General features: G+C 48.0%; 2 protein-coding genes across 6 annotated transcripts; both read left to right on the top strand.

Moving 5' to 3' along the window:
- Positions 1 to 59: 59 nt before the first annotated feature.
- Positions 60 to 12,885, top strand: snapc4 (small nuclear RNA activating complex, polypeptide 4). 4 transcript variants are annotated; one of them, XM_018693092.1, is made up of 22 exons: positions 60 to 459; positions 885 to 998; positions 1,081 to 1,115; positions 1,415 to 1,511; positions 1,594 to 1,619; positions 1,711 to 1,833; positions 1,986 to 2,126; positions 2,194 to 2,278; positions 2,494 to 2,575; positions 2,666 to 2,767; positions 2,851 to 2,923; positions 3,043 to 3,207; positions 3,339 to 3,489; positions 3,564 to 3,670; positions 4,173 to 4,267; positions 4,376 to 4,470; positions 5,223 to 5,323; positions 6,812 to 8,518; positions 9,011 to 9,583; positions 9,676 to 10,549; positions 10,652 to 10,950; positions 12,424 to 12,885. In XM_018693092.1, exons 2-22 carry the CDS (start codon positions 887 to 889, stop codon positions 12,526 to 12,528), a joined length of 5,148 nt encoding a protein of 1,715 aa, XP_018548608.1. In that variant the 5' UTR covers positions 60 to 459; positions 885 to 886; the 3' UTR covers positions 12,529 to 12,885. The 4 variants fall into 4 exon arrangements, with proteins under 4 accessions (XP_018548608.1, XP_018548615.1, XP_018548629.1 ...); XM_018693099.1 differs by having other exon boundaries at positions 9,676 to 10,531; XM_018693113.1 differs by having other exon boundaries at positions 6,812 to 8,455.
- A 135-nt stretch (positions 12,886 to 13,020) lies between these two features.
- card9 (caspase recruitment domain family, member 9) lies at positions 13,021 to 19,176 on the top strand. 2 transcript variants are annotated; one of them, XM_051069488.1, is made up of 15 exons: positions 13,021 to 13,265; positions 13,837 to 14,119; positions 14,164 to 14,297; positions 14,544 to 14,613; positions 14,967 to 15,104; positions 15,194 to 15,312; positions 15,611 to 15,817; positions 15,892 to 15,975; positions 16,059 to 16,286; positions 16,473 to 16,598; positions 16,683 to 16,871; positions 17,813 to 17,861; positions 17,956 to 18,086; positions 18,477 to 18,535; positions 18,616 to 19,176. In XM_051069488.1, the coding sequence occupies exons 3-15, from the start codon at positions 14,184 to 14,186 to the stop codon at positions 18,707 to 18,709; spliced, it is 1,608 nt and encodes a 535-aa protein (XP_050925445.1). In that variant the 5' UTR covers positions 13,021 to 13,265; positions 13,837 to 14,119; positions 14,164 to 14,183; the 3' UTR covers positions 18,710 to 19,176. The 2 variants fall into 2 exon arrangements, with proteins under 2 accessions (XP_050925445.1, XP_050925446.1); XM_051069489.1 differs by lacking the exon at positions 15,611 to 15,817 and having other exon boundaries at positions 13,837 to 14,297.
- Positions 19,177 to 19,257: the final 81 nt, after the last annotated feature.

The following is a 19,257-nucleotide window of genomic DNA, read 5'->3' on the forward strand; positions in this document are numbered from 1 at the left end:
ACGTGTAGAAACATCAAGTCACGTGTAACCGGATAAAACGTTTTTACACAAAAAAGGAAAATTTAAATCATCCGGCGGAACCAAAGACGGCGGAACCGGAAGTGAAGTCAGGGGAAGAAAACAGAACGGTCCGGTTTGTTTTGTAGTTTGTGAATGAAGATAGACAGACAGTTAGACAGAGAGAGAGAGACAGGTGAGAGACAGGCAGGTGAATGAAGCCCGTCTCTGTCGGTTTTGACCTGGGTCTCAGTCTGAACGGTGGGAGATCGCGGGAGAAGTTTCCCCGCCGTACAGCCGCACAGCCTGCTGGGTAATATGCTAACGACAAAGCTGCGTTGATTGGTGCTCCGCGGCGCGTGCAAGCAGAGAGTAGAGACACAGTAGAAACAGAATAAAGACAAGCAGGTGATTTACTGACCGAAGACAGAAAAACACGGGACGAGACGGAAGCTGCCGAAGGTCAGAAAGTCTATATACTACCGAGTACTACTGATACTACTGATACAGCTCGGTGCAGTGCTGAGCATCAGTTAAACCAGGTTTCTGTCGCTCAGTTAGACTTGAAGCAGGTTTAAATAAACCAGAGCTCAGTGATCACTGAACCTGATCAGTCCCTGCTCTCAGCCTGTTCCAGGTTGTTCCAGGATGTTTTCAGGTAGTAAACCTTGACCAGGTTAATGATGATCAGTCTCAGGTCAGGATCAGGTTCTTTGTGTGGATTCATCAGACCTGAACTGGACCTGGACCTGGACCAGCTGACAGGATAGAGTCAGATCCAGCAGGAGATGTTGTTATTGTTGTTTATATTGACTCTGAGACTGCGTGTGTGTGTGTGTGTGTGTGTGTGTGTGTGTGTGTGTGTGTGTGTGTGTGTGTCTCCACAGACATGTCTGTCTCTCTGTCAGAAGAGAGAGACAGGATCCAGCGACAGGTGGAGGAGCTGGAAAAGAATCTGTCTGTAACACACACTGAACTGGAGCTGCTGAGCAGTGAGACAGGTACCTGTCTGTCTCTCTCTCTCTCTCTCTCCCTCTCTCTCCCTGTCTGTCTCATAGTGACCTTGTCTGTCTCTCTGATCAGATGATGACTCAGGAAGTGATGATCAAGAGGATGAGGTGAGACACACACACCTGCACCATCCAGAGACCAGGTGGTCCAGGTTCAGGACCTGAGACCTCCGCCTGTTACACACTCAATTCAAAGATCTTTATCGACAAAACACAGGGCGGTCAGAGAGACTCAGTCGTGGACTCAGCTCTGTGTGTTGTTGCTGTGTTTGACCAGTTTCAGTTGTAAACCAACACTGTGAGGACAGACTGGGTTTGAGGGTTCAGAGTAGATTCAGGTCCATGTTAGGATCAGACATGTAGCTGTGATGGTCAAGCTAAGCTAAGCTAAGCTTATGTGTGTTCAGTCTGCAGCAGGTCTGTTGGCTCAGAGAGAGAAAATCCAGAGACAGATCCAGAACCTGGAGAATGTCCTTGGACCACACAGTCCCATCTGTATATCAGGTACCTGTCTGCCTGTCTGTCTGCCTGTCTGTCTTTCTGTGTCTCTGTCTGTCTGATTAATACCTGTCTTGTGTGTGTTCAGGTGACAGTGAGAGCAGCAGTGATGAGGTCAGTGACACTCATACAGTCTGTTAATGTCTGTTAAAACAACACAGGTCCGTTCTTCACTCTGTGTGTGTGTGTGTGTGTGTGTGTTCAGAGTGAGTTGGGTTTGTCTCTATCTGTGGACTCCTGTCTTCAGATGAACCTGGTTTACCAGCAGGTCCTGCAGGATACTCTGAACCAGCTGGAGACACTACTGACACACAACCACAGACAGCAGGTCAGTACAGACACACAACCACAGACAGCAGGTCAGTACAGACACACAACCACAGACAGCAGGTCAGTACAGACACACAACCACAGACAGCAGGTCAGTACAGACACACAACCACAGACAGCAGGTCAGCACTGACATGTTTGTGTCTGTAGATGGAGCTGGTGTCTCAGCTGTCTGGACCAATCAAAGAGCCTCCCAGACAACAGCCCGCCTCCTCTTCCTACCAGCAGCCAATCAACATGTACCTGGGTCGCTTCCTGAAACCGTACTTCAAGGACAAACTGACAGGACTGGTAAGACAGACAGACAGACAGACAGACAGTGTGTTGACAGTTAACCAATGAGGCTGTGTCTGTCCAGGGTCCTCCGGCCAATCAGGAGACAAAGGAGAAGGCGAGCAGGATGACAGGAAGTCTGGACGACAAGAAGCTGAAAATGAAACGATGTGAGAAAAAGAATCTGAAACATTGAAACATTTACAGAGACGTCCTTACTGAAATATAATGTCTCTGTCTGTCTGTCTCTCTGTCTCTCTCTCTCTCTCTCTCTCTCTCTCTCTCTCTCTCTCTCTCTCTGTCTGTCTGTCTGTCTGTCTCTCTGTCTGTCACTCTCTCTCTCTGTCTGTCTTCCTGTCTGTTGCGCTCTCTGTCTGTCTCTCAGGGGAGAGCTGGCAGAAAACTCTGTTGATCCACTCGGTGTCCAGAGACAGTCTGAGGAGACTGATCCAACCCAAACTGTCCAGGTAACATCACCTGACACTGCTCACCTGAGCTTTACTGTGGAAGCTTTATAATGAACTGTATGTCTCTCTCCTCCTGTCTGTCTCTCTCAGGGTGGACTACCTGAGTCAGAAGCTGTCGTCAGCAGAGGAGACAGACAAGCAGCAGCTCAGGGAGCAGATAGACAGTTTGGAGAGAGAGATCGACCTGCTCAGGTACGTCAGAGGAGTCCCCACAAGTATACACATACAGATATGTGTGTGAGGGGTGATGTTTCTGATTGTCTCTGATTGGTCAGAGGGAAGAAGGAGGAGGAGTTGATTGGTGATCGATACGAAGAACATGATTGGCAGAAAATCTCCAACATTGACGTGAGTCTGAAAATCAACCAATCAGACGATGGTGAGGGAGGAAACACCAGACTGTCACTGATAACTCCTCTTCTCCTCTCCTCCTCCTCCTCCTCTTCTTCCTCCTCTCTCCTCCTCAGTTTGAAGGGACGAGGGAGGCGGAGGACATCCGTTGTTTCTGGCAGAACTTTCTCCACCCATCCATCAATAAGTCTCGGTGGAGTCAGGAGGAGGTGCAGCAGCTGAGGGAGGTTAGCCAGAGACACAAGGAGAGACACTGGGAGACCATCGCTGAGGAGCTGGGGGTGAGGAGGAGGGAGGAGTTTGTTTTTATCTCTCACCTGTCTGTCTGTGTCTCACCTGTCTGTCTCTCTCTCACCTGTCTGTTTGTCTCTCACCCATCTGTCTGTGTCTCACCTGTCTGTCTGTCTCTCAGACAGGGAGGACAGCCTTCATGTGTCTCCAGACGTTCCAGCGCTTTGTCTCGGATTCGTTGAGACGCAGGACTTGGACTCCGGCTGAGGACGCTCTGCTCAGAGAGCTGGTCCACAGGATGAGGATCGGCAACTTCATCCCCTACACACAAAGTAATGACATCATACTCTGACATCACACTCTAATGATCACCTGTCTGTCTCTCACCTGTCTGTCTCTCTCTCAGTGAGTTACTTCATGAAGGGGCGGGACCCCGCTCAGCTGATCTACAGGTGGAACCAGGTTTTGGATCCAAGCCTGAGGAAAGGTCCGTGGACCAAACAGGAAGACCAGGTGGGCAGGAGGTGGGGCTTTAACACTCTCTGTAGACTCATGTCATGGCTCAGACCTCCTGGCTCAGTGACATCATTGCGTCATGTGACGTTGACAGCGTGTTAGCTTAGCATAAAGACAGAGGAAGCAGCCTCCTGCCTGCAGGTGTATGTCAGTGCAGGTTATGTTATCCGTCACCTGGGGCCAGAGGCTAACTAAAGGAGCTGTATTTACTCTATTACTCCTGAAGTTACTTTACACTGGTTTGAAAAATGCTCTGAACTACATCAGCATGACACAAGACTCTAACCTGTCTCTCACCTGTCTGTCTCTCACCTGTATGTCGTTCTCTCTCTCACCTGTCTGTCTCTCTCTCACCTGTCTGCCTGTCTGTCACCTGTCTGTCTGTCTCTCACCTGTCTGCCTGTCTCTCTCTCACCTGTCTGTCTGTCACCTGTCTGCCTGTCTGTCACCTGTATGTGTCTCACCTGTCTGTCTGTTTGTCACTCTGTCTCTCTCCTAGCTCTTGCTGCAAGCTGTCTCCCGTCACGGGGAGAGGAGCTGGTGGAGGATCAGGTTGGAGGTTCCTGGACGATCAGACTCCGCCTGCAGAGACAGGTGAGATTTGATTGGACGACAGGTGAGAGAGTCAGAGTCTGATTGGTTGCCTGCTCCTCTGTAAACCTCTGTGTGTGCGTGCGTGCGTGTGTGTGTGTGTGTGTGCAGGTATCATGACTGTCTGAAGGCGGGAACAAAGCGAGGAGCGTTTGACCAACAGGAGAGAGCGCTGCTGCTAACACTGGTTCACAAACATGGAGTCGGTCAGTCTCACCTTTATGTCACCTGGTTTCCTGATTAGACCTGGTTCACTCAGGCTTCAGGGAATAATGAGGAGTTTTTCACTGAATATAATCAGCTCCTCCATGTTTCTACAGGAGCCCAGAACAGACAAATTGTACCAAACGGAGGCCTGTTACACGTCGTTTTCCTCTGAGACGTGGTTTTATAATAATAAATAATTAATAAACGGACAGGAGAGAGAGCGAGGACTCAGGTCAGCTTCCCTCTCTCACACTGAGCGGAAATAAAACCACAGAAAGTAAAGATTCAGTTTTCCTGACATAGTAGTTGATGTGGAAGTTGACACCATTTTGTCCCCTGATGGCCACCATAGACACTCAGGTGTTCAGTCGGCTGCAGTCTGAGTTCTCTAGATGTCAGTAAACTCTACGCACTGCTGCTTTAAAGGAATTATTGATGATGAAAATAATCTGTTCACAAAAACAAAACTGTTTGATTCAACAAATATAAAGTCAAACATTAAAATCTGTGTTCAGATGAGTAAATCAGATTATCATCAGTATAAAACTGAGAGATGAAAATCAGTAGAGAAATGGATAAAAACCTGAGAGAGTGAGAATATGGAGGACAGGTCGGCCTGGAGGTGGACTGTGCAGATCTGGACCTAAAGTTTTCTCTTTTGGTTCTGATGTTGTTGATCATGTTTGATCATGTGATCACGTCCTGTTTGTGTCTTGTCTTTGGTCACGATAAACATTCGTCCGTGTTTCAGGTCGCTGGGCAAAGATCGCTGCTGAGATCCCTCACCGTTACGACGCTCAGTGTCTCAGAGAGTGGAGGAAACTGAGCAGGACACTACCACCTGCTGCTCAGGTACGCTCACCTGTCCTCTGTCCTCCGGGGGGAGAGCCTATTAGGGCAGGGGGGGACTGTGGCGTTCTTCACCTGATGCACTTCTGTTCAGAAAGTATTCAGACCCCTTCACTGTATTCACATTATGTTGCAGCATCATTATGAAGACAAAAGAATAAAATTTTCTCTCATTGATCTAAAATCAATATCCCATAATGACAACATGGAAACAGAATTTAGATATTTTCCACACAGGATCTCTGGACCTCAGCCAGAGTGACCATCAGGTTCTGGGTCACCTCCGTTATTAAGGTTCTCCTCTGATTATTGGGAACTGGGAACCTTCAATGCAGCAGCAGGTTTTCTGTAGCTTTCAGATATGAACCTGACACAGTCCTGTCTCTGCGCTCTGCAGACAGCTCCTTTGGTTTTTACTCTGGTATCATTGTCAGCTGGGAGACCTGATACATGTGTGTGTCTGTCCACATCCTGTCCAATCAGCTGAGTTTACCACAGGTGGACTCCAGTCAAGGTGTAGAAACATCTCAAAGATTAAAGAGTCTGAATACTTATGTCAATGTGATGGTTTTATGATTTTAGATGTTATGTGCCATAGATTGTAGATTGATGAGGTAAAAAGTTATTTATAAAATTTAGACCAACTGACAGGATCCTTTGACCCAAAGCCTCTGACGGTCTGTGTGTATGTTTTTATTCACAGTGAGAAAACTCAGTGTGAAAGAACAAAAACAGAAGTTTGACAAAATAAATTAATGTGGGACTGAATTGGATGAAGAAAAAAAAAACACCTCCAGTGTGGATAGACCCCAACACTACAACATTACAAAAATGTGAAAAAGTGAAGGGGTCTGAATACTTTCTGAATGCACTAAGCTACAAGACCAGTTCCAGACACTGAAGATGACACAAAAGTTCAGAATCTCTGTTATTTCCTGATATTTGATGAAGTGTCTGATCTTTTAGGACAGCACCTTCTGTATCAGACTGCAACTTTCAGTTGAACCGAACCAGGAACCAGGTTTAAAGTAACTTAAAGTAAATTGCCTTTAATATTTATGTTTGTAATAACTGCATCAAACCTGCTGTGTTGTTTTACCAGCATCTTTTAGGTTCAACTCAAAGTCACCTTACTTCTTGTGGTGCTTTCAACTGTATCACTCAGTCCTCATCATCACATTGAGTTTGCGCAGGACATGGAAACATGGAAATTTTAAACTTCACAAACAGTAACAAACTGCATCTGATCTGAAATACAGTGAAAGCTCCACAACAAGTGAGGAAGTGGATGTTTAATTCAGAATGTTTTTTATTTATGTGATTGTTAAAGTTAAAGTTTAACTTGATCTTTGAATCAGGTTTAGGAGGAAAATGTGTAAACCTGATCAAAATAAATTAGAACATCGTCAACGTAAAAGTGAAATCTGATGATGCATCCTGTCCTCATCAGAGCCAACTGATCACTGATCTGATTCTCTCTCTGTCAAATAGAACAAAGCTAGAAAACCACAAAGGAGTCGAGGAGGAGAAAAAAATGCTTCCACTCCCAAGAGGAAGGCCAGGAGGAGAACAAAAAAAATAAAAGAGGAGGAGAGCAGTGAGGAGGAGCAGGAGGACATGGTGGTGGAGTACATGGACAGTGATGAAGACAAAAAGAAGAAAAAGAAGGAGGTAGTGGAAGAGAAGAGGACTGAGGAGGTGGAGCAGGAGGAGCAGGAGGAGCAGGAGGAGGAGAAGTACATCATCTCTCCCATGACAGAGTGGATTCCAGCAGAAAAGGCGCAAAGTTTCTCCTTCCTTAGCTTTCGTCCAGTGGAGCTACCGTCTTCTGGTGAAGGCCACAGCGGGCATCCGGTCCGGTCGACCATTCTGGGTAAGTCGGGCCGCTCCATCATCATTGGACCAAATCCCAGAGAGCTTCGGTGGGAGGAGCGCCACAGCTCCAGTGCCATGATGATGGTGTCACCTGACCAGCTCCGAGCCCACCTGTACCGCAAGGCGCACAAGTCCATTGACCAGAGTTCCCTCCAGACTGGCAAACAGAACCACCAGGCCCGAGTGATGGACGCAGGGCTGGACTACGAGCTGTGGGCCGCAGTGACGCCGTGGATCGGCAACTTGCTGATCCCGGCAAAAAGCAGACTGACGACAGCAGACGCCCTGAGGGAGCAAGGAGAGAAAACCCAGCTCACCTCGACTTCGGTCTTCCTGCTCCTCCTGCAGACCATGAACGTGGACACGATGGGGTGCAAGGAGATGATAGAGCAGAGGAGGAACAAAGTGGTTTTACTGACGCCACCTCCAGATCCTTCCCCTGTCCGGCCGAAGAATCCAAAGACCATTGCAGGCATCCTGCAGCAGAGGAAGGTCATGAAAGAGGAGCTGCAGGAGTTAGACTTGCAGCACAACCTGGTTCTGAAGCACATTCAGGCCCTGAAGCAACAGCAACAAACACAGCAACTCATATTTGTGCAGCAACCACAGTTTCTTCCTCCTTGTCTCCCCCCATCGATGCCTTCTCAGAATCATCCCGGCGTTCTTCAGATGCCTCCTAACATGTTACTTCCTCAGGCTGTCTTTGTTCCTCATCCTGTCCTCCAGCCTCACGCTGCCTCCATCCAGTACATATCATCCTCTTCTCCACCTCCACACAGACCTTCTCCTGTGGGGGGCGTCACCTCCTCATTACACGCACCTCCTGCTCTTCACAGACTGATTGTCCCTCCTGTCTCTGTGGTCCCGATGCTCCAGAATGCCACACCAACCAGCACCGCTTCAGTCTGCCCACTGCCTGCACCTGTGACTCAAACCCTCAATGTGGTCCAGCCCCTGTCCTCTAACCAGGCACCTGTCAACCAGCAGGCTGTTCCCCTCATGTTCACTACCCCCACCCCAGGCCCCAGCCAGGCCTGTCCCTTCCTCAAACCTCTCAGCTCCACTCTTAGTCTACCCAGAGAGAGGGGGCAGAAGGCAGCGGACGGTCAAGAGGCTGTTTGCAGCAATCCGAGTGAGGTGGATATAGGTGGGGCAGGTACAGGTGTGGAGGGGGCAGGTGACAGAGTGACAGAGCAGGGACAGAGGATTCAGAAGCCAAGTCAGAAGGCCAGCGCTCTGCAGGAAGCCACTGACTCCAAGGTGACTGAGTTTTTAGGAACTGACCAATCTGATCTGATAATCATCCTGCTGCTGTTTTCAGAGGTTTGTGAATCTGGCACGAAATTTAGAAGGAACCTCTTTTTCACTTCAGTCCAGAGATACAGCTGAAGGTAACTCGCTAAACTCGGATGCTGTTTCGTAGTACAGGCCTCAGGTCAACTTGCTGTTGTTATTATTAGAATAAATATAAAAATCTACATCTTTAAAGTCAGCAAGACATGAAGATACCAAACGCAAGAAATTTGGCATCAAATCTCCAGAGACTTAATTCTTTATTATATTTCTGAATCACTGTTTGGTGTTAGCATACTCACATATCCCTTTTTCTCAAACTGGAACAGTCACAGGTTCAGTTTGTGATAATTTGATGAAACATGAGAAAAATATCAACTAAATTTTTATCAAAACTAGATTTTCACTCAGGTCTCGTCTGTAAGATCAGGTCTCAGGACTGGGTAAAAAAGTTTTTTGGAGTCCACTTCAGGTCACAGATGACAAGGCTTTGAACTTAATTTTGGTTTTTGCTCATTTCAGGCTGAAGCTAAGAAGAAAGCTGCTCCATCTCCACAAAGGAAAGCTCAGACCTCCCTGCTCCTTCCTCCTCAGCAGCTCTGCGCTCCTGCAGGAGTCTCTTCTTCCTCCTCTAGCAAAGCTGAAGCTCCTTCACCTGCACCTCCTCCAGCAGGAGAAACTACACCTCCTCTTCTTAGACAGAGTGATCCTCCTGTCTTTGAGGACTTACCTCAGACTAGCACCACCTCCTCGCACACTGCATCCTCCACATCAAGTTTACCTGCTCCTTTTCACGGTGACCACGACTACACCCTTGTTAATCCTTACTCCACCCTGACTCGACCAGGAACCACCCCCAAACAGCCAAACCCCACACACTGTAAATCTTACTCCACCCCCAATAGGACACCCAGAGGAAGGAAACGAGGGAGGGGGGAGGAGCAAGACCAGGTGACGAGTGGTCAGGGTGAGCAGTGTGTGGGTGGGACAGGTGACTCTGTGGGCGGGGCTGGCACAGGTGTGATCCAGGAAGGAAAGAGAGTTCGGAAGCCGAGTCAGAAGGCCAGAGCGCTGCAGGAAACCTCTAAGGCCAAGGTAAGACCTGCCTCCTCCTCGTCTCTCTGCCTCCTCTTTGTCTCCTCCTCTCACTCTGACTCCTCCTGTGGTTTTCTGTTTTCTGTTTTCAGGTTGAAGCCAAGAAGAAGAGAACTCCTTTTTCTCGGAAGACGCGCCCTCGTACCTCTCGGTCCAAAGAGGAAGTCGTCGTCCAATCGGAGACTCCGCTCCCGGGGTTGCGTTTACTTCCCGGTCAGTCGATGTGGGTCATGACTCCTGGTGGTCTGGTCCAGCTGGCACAAGCCTCGTGTCAAGGCCTGCAGCTGGCAGTGGTCCCGAGCACCCCCATCCCACCTCTACCTGAGAACACTGTAAGTCACCCACTGGCTCCTCCCCCACAGCAGCTCATCTCTGGCAACTGGCGACTGGTTGCACCTCGGTCCCCTGCAGTATGCGCCCCCTTAAAACTCCATGGTCTGAATCAGCCACACCCTCTTGCCGCCCTGCCCACCTGTCCATCCAAGCCCCTCCCCCCAACCTTTGTCCTGCAACCTGTCCAAAACCCCGGCTCCTGTCCTCCCCAGCCTTCTCCCAGACTCTTGCCTCATAAGAGCGTGGGCAGAGAGGACCCTGCAGAGCCCCCACCCCTCAGGAGGGAGGCGCTGCAGTTCGACCCCTCCCTGATGTTCCTTGAGCCACAGGAGGAAGTGAGCGAGTGGCTGAGCGGGCGGGGAGGGGTGGTGGTACCCGGAGCGGGCATCGCTCTGCCCTACCTGCCGCCCTCTGTCAGCAGTCTGAGCATGCTCAGTGCGCTGCTCCAGGCTAAGAAGTCTCTGACCAGATCATCCCTGCAGCTGCTGTGTCGAGGCTCCGAACCCCGACACCCCCAAACCAGACCTGAAACCAGCACCGAGAAAACCTCCAGTCAGCCCCCACCAGACCTGCCAGACTCCACTTCTGATCTCAGACCAGCAGGGGACCAACCAGGTAACTCTCATCTGACAGGTACTAGCTGCAGGTGGTGAGCTTTCCTGTGTCTATTCATCCATGATGGCATTCTCTGCTGACTTCTGTCCTCTGAGGTTTGTTTGTTTTGTCTCCCTGCAGTTCCCTCTGTCAGCTCTGACCTCCTGCAGGAGGAGGAGGAGGCAGAGCTTGTGGCAGCGGTGCGTCAGTTGGTAACAGAGCGTTTCTCAGGTAACCCCGCCTACCAGCTGCTGAAGGCCCGCTTCCTGTCCTGTTTCACTGTCCCTGCCCTCCTCGCCACCATCCAGCCAATCCCAGAGAAGACTGGGGCCCGCCCAGCCACTGAGGACGAGGAGGAGGAGGAGGAGGCGGCGAAAGACGAAGATGAGGAGGAGGAGCTGGAGAAAATCAAAGAGAGAGGCAGACAGAGGAGAGCAGAGGTAAATTTTAACATTAAATGTTTATTCAGCGACACAGTCAGTTATTATATTGTTGTATAAAGCGGTGCAGTACCAGTAATAGCCACTAGATGTCACTTTCAAAGAAACAAAGTCCTGACAGATGTATGTTGGCGCAAGTGGGTTAGGGCTCCCATCGCTCGTGGTGGTGTTCACCTCCTGTGATTTTACCCCGTCAACAGTCATGATCGAAGGCATCGCGTTTCAGGTCCTCCGTCTTCGTGAATGTGACATTTCAGTAATAGAAATTCACAAAAAAACAATTGGTTTTCATATTAATGTCCCTGACAACCTCTGTAGTTTCATTTAGACTCTTGTTAGAAGCCACAAGGATCAGTGCTGCGGCTCTGTATTCACATGCTAATTGACTGTAACTGGAGGTTGGTGGATGCATATGACCACGAGTTCTAAGCCTGTGGATATTCTCATTCATCCAGGTCATAGTTATCTCAAGGAAATTTAAATCGAACACAACTGGACTAAATTGTAGTCTGGGAAGACGTTTCACCTCTCATCCAAGAGGCTTCATCAGTTCCTGTACGCATCTGACCAGGCTGGGACTGGTCCAAATAAAAATTTTGGTGTGGAGACCCAGGTATTTAACCTCTGTGAGGGCAACAACAACTACACAAACACATGGCCCAACACAGGAGAGCTAACTCCTCAGGTCTGGACTCTCTGTCGCTGTCTATTTACATCTAAAGGAGAAAACCCACTCCTTTGAGGACAACAAGGTCCACATCTTGGACAGATGGTTTGAAAGAGGAGTGAAAGAAGCCATCTATGTAAAAATAGAGAAACCATCCCTCATACCGCCCTCTCATCCCTTCCCAGGAGACTCAACGATTTGGCCTCTAGGAAAAACAACGTTTCACAAATGGCCTCATGTGACTAACAACTGTCGTTATAACACAATAGGGCACTAATGAAGTCGAAACTAACTTTTCTACCAACGACCGCCACCCTAACAACTGTCATTGACACATGGAGCACAAAGGATCCGTGACATCATTGGTCTTGTGAAAGCCCCCACAGAGGTTAAATACCTGGGTTTCCACACCAAAATTTTTAGTTGGACCAGTCCCAGCCTGGTCAGATGCGTACAGGAACTGAAGAAGCCTCTTGGATGAGAGATAAAACGTCTTCCCAGACTACAACTAAGTCCAGTTGCTTTCGATTTAAATTTCACGAGTTCTGATTATAATACCTTGTCCTCTTTTGGTAAATAAATCATCTGCCACCATTTCTACGCTGACGACACTCAGCTGTATTTACATCAGTAAAGTATTCTCAAAACATTATAGTGTTTAAATTCACTGACGTGAGTTGATACAGAACAACAGATTTTCTGGACGTTTGCTCAGGTAAAACATTGGATCCCAACTCAACCAAAACCAGGACCCAGGAGAAACTGAGCTCACTCAGTATTTTTATTATTATTATTTTGTTCTGTAGAGATCAGTGCTGACATGTGATGGGTCAGGACCTCCAGCCAATCACTTCTCAGGAATCATCAACACCAACACACCCACCCCTGACCGGACTGGACCAGACCGGTAGAGACTGGATCACCACTGTCCGATAAAAATCTGAGAGAAAGTCTTTAAAATGTGTTGGAATTTAAGATCTGATGGTGTCAGAGAGTGGACAGGTGACAGAGTTCATAAAAAAGTAAAACCATTAAATACACCATGTTACCTAAAAAAATCTGAGGCTGGAAATCTATAAAATGATTGATTATTGTAAAATGGTCAGCAGTGGAGATGTGGTGCGTTCAGGAACCTCAGAGAAATAATGAAGTTGCACTAAAATATGTTTATTGTTATTTTGTTTATTTTTATTTTCATTCAGTTTCTGTAAAGATTCAACTGTTCTGAGGTGATTATTTTGTAATAAACAGAGTTTGTGTGAAATGAAGCTGGTTGTTTGTGAGGACTGTTTAGTGTTAGACCTGAAAAGTGAGGACTCTGGACTGTGAGGTTTTGTGAGGACTGTGGTTTTTGTGAGGACTGTGTGATTTCTGTAGACTGTGAGGACTGAGGTTTCTGTGAGGACTCTCGCTCTTTCCTCTTTTTCATCGTTTGGTTTCAGTTCAGTTTGATGAAACTTTCCAGGAATCAGAGTGAAATTGTTTCCAGTTTCTCTGAATCACTCTGACTTCTCTAATCTTCATCTCTTCCTCTTTCTATCAGTTTCAAACAGTAAACAGAAGGATTTTAACGCAGTTCATTATGTGAAGGAAGAACTTTGATCTGTTCCTCAGTAAAAGTAATAAAACTGAAAATACTTCAGCACAGGTAAAAGTCCTGCATTTAAAGTTTTAAATAAGTAAATGAACATACACTGAAAGGATTAAAAGTACTCTGAGTATTTTATTATATCAGATTATTTTAACTGTTAATGTGTAGATTACTCTCATTATGTATTAATCTGATTATTTTCTTGACTGATTGATTAGGTTTGTGTTTACACACTCTTATGTTCTGTATCGCAGTATTTTTACAGCCTGGTTTGAAGAAGTGCTCAAATATTTTACATAAATCCTACATTCAAACTTGCTTTGTTTAAATTTCAGAAGTACAAGCCTCGAATTATACTTTTAAGTACCAGCGGTAAAAGTATTGGTGCAGTGAAATAATCAGTAATAACATAATTTCTTTGTTATGAGTTGTTTTGATAATCTGAATCTGCAGAGTATCTCTCTCGGAGCTCAAAGTATTTGGGTAAATGTACTTAGTTACTTTCCATCACTGGTTATAAAATAATGACTTTACAAACAGATTCAGTCCAATGTCACTTCTCTTTGGTTAATGATTCTTCAGTGTTTCCTCTTCATTCGACTGTTTTACTTCACCTGTGTGTTAACAGCTGAACAGGTGAGACGTGATTGGAGGATGAACAGTGTCAGTGCCAGTCAGAGGGTGGAGACTGACTGAAAACAGGAAGTGAGAGAAACTACTTTTTCCTCAGAAAACACAGAAACAACATAGAGAGACAGAGACAGAGAGAGAGAGAGACAGACAGAGACAGAGAGAGAGACAGAGACAGAGAGAGAGACAGACACAGACAGAGACAGAGAGAGAGACAGACAGAGAGAGAGAGACAGACAGCAACAGGAAACAAGACTGTGTTCTGAGAGTTTACTGTGTGTAGTGTGTACTCAGTGTGTACTCAGTGTGTACTCAGTGTGTACTCAGTGTGTACTCAGTGTAGTGATGGAGGGAGTGTGTGAGGACGACCTCTGCTGGCTGCAGTTGGATGATTTCAGGATGCTGCTCATCAAAACCATTGAACCTTCAAGAATCACTCCCTACCTCCGACAGTGTCAGGTACCTTCTCCTCCTCCTGCTCCTCTTCCCCCTCCTCCTCCTGCTCCTCCTGCTCCTCCTCTTTCTCCTCCTCCAGCTGCTGCTACACCTGCTCCTTCAGTTACTCCTTATTTTGGCTATACAATCTCAGGTACTCCTGCTGTTCCCCCTTCTGCTCCTCTTTGCTGGTGTCTGGTATCCCTCCCTTGCAGCTCGTCCCACTCCTGCTCCTTCTTCTCTGATTGGTTGTTTTGTGGTTGATGTCAGGTGATCAGTGCCGAGGATGAGGAGCAGCTCTTCAACGATCCAAGCCTCATCATCAGGAGGAGAAAAGTTGGTAAGAAACTCAGATCCGGTCGCTCCTCATATATTTGTCACTGAGTTCATGTCTGAGTCACTCAGATCACATCCGAGTGTCCCAGGTCCTGTCCAAGTAATCTGGATCATGTAGGTCGAGTTGGACAGTTCCCAGTTCATATCAGAGTCTCTGATGTCACGTCCTAGTCACCCAGGCTGTGTCCTAGTCACAGGTTATTCTTCTGGGTCATGTCGAAGCCACACACAAGTCACTCAGGTGGAAGTCTTCAGTTGGATCAGGTCTTGGACGGCCTTCCCATCTCACAGTGTTCTCATCAGGTCTCCTCAGACTGTCTGACCCCTGACCTTTATTGTGACCTTTGACCTTTCCAGGAGCTCTGCTGGACATCCTGCAGAGGACAGGGGTCAAAGGTTACACAGCCTTCCTGGAGAGTCTGGAGCTGGATTATCCTCAACTGTACAGTCAAATCACCGGGAAGGAGCCCAACAAGACCTTTAGCATCCTCATCGGTCTGTCTACCTGTCTCTCTACCTGTCTACCTGTCTGCCTGTCTGTCTACCTGTCTGTGTGTTACCTGTCTGTCTGTCTCTCTGTTCAGATACAGCAGGAGAATCTGGTCTGACTCAATTCTTGATGTCGGAGCTGAGCCGCCTGCAGAGGGCGCTGCAGGACGAGAGGAGGCGCCGCCAACAGGCCTGCTCTGTCGCCAAGGAACAGGTCAGCATAGCAACAAGGTTAGACAGTTCTGTGCTGATGGGCGAGTCTGTACAGGTCAGCTGATTGGTGTTGGTCTGTGGTGGTCTGTGTCGGTTTGTCGGTCTCTGTTGGTCTGTGGTGGTCTGTGTCGGTCTGTGTCGGTCTCTGTTGGTCTGTGGTGGTCTGTGTCGGTCTCTGTTGGTCTGTGGTGGTCTGTGTCGGTCTGTGGTGGTCTGTGTCGGTCTGTGTCGGTCTCTGTGGTGGTCTGTCGGTCTCTGTTGGTCTCTGTTGGTCTCTGTTGGTCTGTGGTGGTCTCCAGGAGGCGTGGTCTCGGCAGCAGCAGCTCAGGGACCATGAGCTGAGGAAGCTGACGGAGCGGCTGCAGAAGGTTCGGGAGGAGCGGGAGCGGCTGAACGAGGAGGTGAAGCAGCTCCGAGATCACAACTACAGCCTGATGGCCGACATCAACGCCCTGAACCAGGAGAAGAGCAATGCCCTGCTGGCCAACAGAGACCTGCAGATCGAGGTCAGCTGACGCCCCTGATGACCCGGACAGAAAGCCGACCTGACCTCTGACCTCTGACCTCTGTGTGTGTGTAGGTGGAGCGTCTGAAGCACACGGTGCTGCGAGCTGAGAGTCAGACTCGGCTGCTGAGACGACGAACGCTGAGGCCACTGCAGGAGGTGAAGTCACAGATTCTGACCAATAACACTGCTCCACTGCGGTCACATGACATCTACGTTAACACGTTAAACTGTGTCTCCAGAGCAGGAGTCTGGCTCTGCCCACAGAGACCTTCTTCCACCCCAACAGACTGGAGGAGCAGAAAGAGGAGAAACAGGAGGAGAAACAGGAGGAGAAGAAGGAGGAGAAAAAACAGGAGAAGAAGGAGGAGAAGAAGGAGGAGAGTCCAGCACCTCCTCAGATGAACCTCCTCGCTACAGTGTTCAGACTGAGGAGAGAACTCCACAGGGCGGAGGAGCAGAGAGCTAGGGTGAGGAGGAGGAGGGAGGGTGGGGGTGAGGAGGACGGAGGGGTGAGGAGGGAGGAGAATAAGTAAGAAAAATCTGAACCATCAGAGTTAAATCAGGAGTCATTTCCTCCTGCTGATCACAGGAAGTACACAGATCCTTTAACAATAAAAGCCTCTCAGATCAGGACAGGCTGTGTTTGTTTTCAGAGTGTGGAGGAGAAGGAGGAGCTGGAGCTGTGCTGCACTCAGCTGAAGGGAGACACCCGGATGTACCGTCAACGAAACAAACAAACCCTCAGACAGCTGGAGGAGGTGATCAGAGAGAGAGACAAGGTGAGGAGGAGAAGGGTGAGGAGGAGAGGAGGAGAGGAAGAGAGGAGAGGAGTCTGTTATGGTCTGACCTCCTGATCATTTCAGGCTCTGGCATCTCGGGCGGAGCAGCAAGAGGAGGCGCGGCAGCTCCTGCAGGAGAAGGATCAGTACAGGGAGCAGGTCAGACAGCTCACCGAGCAATCTGATAGGCTGGAGCTCCTCCTGCTGAAGTCACAGGGGGAGGAGCTACAGCTGAGGACACGCCTCCGCAGACTCACCTGTAACACCCACCAGGTGAGGAGAAGGAGGAGGAGGAGTATGGAGGAGCAGGGACCAGGTTCAGCAGCGTTTCAAAGGTTCTGTATGCAGCTGTCTCATTACTGACCCCTGTGGCTGCTCAGTGAACTGCAGCCAGTGTATTAGCCAGCTAGCTGTAGCTTAGCTTCACTGCAGGGATCCACTGTTGGTTTGTTGGCAGATGAAGGAATTATCAGGGTTATCCAGTCAGCACCGCTAGCTACCCATCTGTCCATGGAAGGAAAGATAACGTTACAAAGCATTAGCAGTTAAACCACAGTAACACAGGAAAGAGCTGTAGCGGTGAATAATACAGACTTTTATTGTGGTGGGGCACTTGGGAACGAACATCCTGAAAACTGGACCTGAACCCTTTACATAGAAATCAGTCTACAAGGAGTTAGAGGAAGTCGGGGAATGAATCATTTGTTACAAACTTATAGAGCAGCTTTAATGAATCTGAATCTATTGAACCTATTGATTCTATTCAATGCCGGCGGCCAAGCACTCGTGCTCGTTAAAGTTCTGACTTTAACTTGTTGGATATTATTTGATATTTAAACAAAGGACTCGTCATTCCTCCTGTAAACAGTCTGAGTCACTGATCTAAGAACAGCTGGAGAGCCACACTGAGAACCAGGAACCATCATAGTTCAGGGATTGTATCAGCTCCTACAGTCCTGCAGGGACGATGTGTTCAGGTCATCAGCCTGGTTCCCTCCACAACAAGCCAAAGGAATAAAACCTGGAGAAATAAAATAAATAAAGCCACAGACCTTATTTCAGACCTTTAACCAGAAACACACTGCCAAGGGAACAGGAAGTGCTAACATGCTAACTTACTTCCTGGTTGTAGGATCAGTCCTGCAGCTCTGTATTCATGTACTGATGTAATGATGATGTAATGATGATGTAATAACGATGGCGATCTCTCTCAGTGGGAGAGAAGTGTGACCAGTGAGGAAGAGGAGGAGTCGCCAGAGAAAGGTCAGAGTTGTGTCATGTGACCCTACTGTGGTATCCAACAGAGTCATGTGACTCTGCTGTCATACTGAACCGTGTCATGTGACTCTGTGATCAGGAGACGGTGAGGAGGTTCACAGCAGGACATCGGGGGAGAACAAGGAGGCGGCAGTGGCGCTGCAGCAGCACAGATCTCCTCCAGGAGGCGCCACAGAGTCTGAGCCGATGCCCAGCACTGCTGCATCATGGGTAATACACTTGAGGTTTCTCTCTCACCTGTCTCTCTCTATTCACCTGTCTCTCTCTCATCTGTCTCTCTCTTCACCTGTCTCTCTCTCTCCTCCTGTCTTTCTCTCACCTGTCTCTCTCTCTCTCTACCTGTCTCTTTCTTTCACCTGTCTCTCTCTCTTCACCTGTCTCTCTCCTCCTGTCTCTCTCTCTCACCTGTCTCTCTCTATTCACCTGTCTCTTTCTCTCACCTGTCTCTTTCTCTAACCTGTCTCTCTCTATTCACCTGTCTCTTTCTCTCACCTGTCTCTCTCTATTCACCTGTCTCTCTCTCTCCTCCTGTCTCTCTCTCTCACCTGTCTCTCTCTCTCTCTACCTATTTCTCTCTCACCTGTCTCTATCTCTCTGCAGGAGAAGCAGACAGACGACTGTCTCACCTCCAGAGGTCGTCCAAACTTCTTCTATCGCAGGTGAGCAGAGATTCATTGAAAAGTTAGACAGGTAACGTCTGTCTCCAGGTGTCAGCGTGTTTTTGTTTCCATGACGACAGGAAGCGAGCCCTGAGGTCAAAGTTAATCTGTAAGGAGTTTACAGCTGGTAACCTTGACGACAGCAGCGGCAGCGACATCACTGACTCCGACTGAGCTCACCTGAGATCACCCGATCAAACATCACAGTTTTTACTTCCTGTTCCCTGTTTATTACCTGTTCACACCTGTTGAAGTCAGATCCTTTACTGCAGTAAAACACCACTCTGTAACAATTTGACAAAGAAAAGGCAAACTACACAGCTTAATATAAAACAAGATAGCTTCTAAAATGCTAAATTCATTCAACATTGCCATGTCAGAGTATTGTATCATCTGTCTCAACCCAAGGATTTGTTGTTGCTGTCATTTGTTGAAAAAAAGATAGAAATTTAATAACAGACAGGACCAAGGCCAGCATAAATACCTATTAAAGGAAATCCTACTGCACTTAAAGTATCTCAGTATAAACCGTGTTAATATATATATCTTCTGTCGTGAGATTATTATTAGAACTGATCAGAGTTTAATTGATTACAAACACGTGTCTGTTTGATCTTTAATAAAACATCTGATCTAATCAACTCCTGTTGTGGTTTTTCTGTGAAGTGTCGTCACTTTACTGTGGGTTCAGAATGTACGATTTTCTCCACGGACCATGAACG

Source organism: Lates calcarifer, unplaced genomic scaffold (genome assembly GCF_001640805.2).
Source record: "Lates calcarifer isolate ASB-BC8 unplaced genomic scaffold, TLL_Latcal_v3 scaffold_20_43, whole genome shotgun sequence".
Classification (NCBI taxonomy): Eukaryota; Metazoa; Chordata; class Actinopteri; family Centropomidae; genus Lates; species Lates calcarifer.

Excerpts from the sequence above, each read along its gene's own strand:
- card9 (XM_051069488.1), top strand. The coding sequence starts at position 14,184 with ATGGAGGGAGTGTGTGAGGACGACCTCTGCTGGCTGCAGTTGGATGAT. Across the intron at positions 15,976-16,058 it reads CGCTGAGGCCACTGCAGGAG|AGCAGGAGTCTGGCTCTGCC; the intron begins GTGAAGTCACAG and ends CTGTGTCTCCAG. Across the intron at positions 17,862-17,955 it reads GGAGGAGTCGCCAGAGAAAG|GAGACGGTGAGGAGGTTCAC; the intron begins GTCAGAGTTGTG and ends CTCTGTGATCAG.
- snapc4 (XM_018693092.1), top strand. The coding sequence starts at position 887 with ATGTCTGTCTCTCTGTCAGAAGAGAGAGACAGGATCCAGCGACAGGTG. Across the intron at positions 1,512-1,593 it reads CAGTCCCATCTGTATATCAG|GTGACAGTGAGAGCAGCAGT; the intron begins GTACCTGTCTGC and ends GTGTGTGTTCAG. Across the intron at positions 1,834-1,985 it reads CACACAACCACAGACAGCAG|ATGGAGCTGGTGTCTCAGCT; the intron begins GTCAGTACAGAC and ends TTGTGTCTGTAG.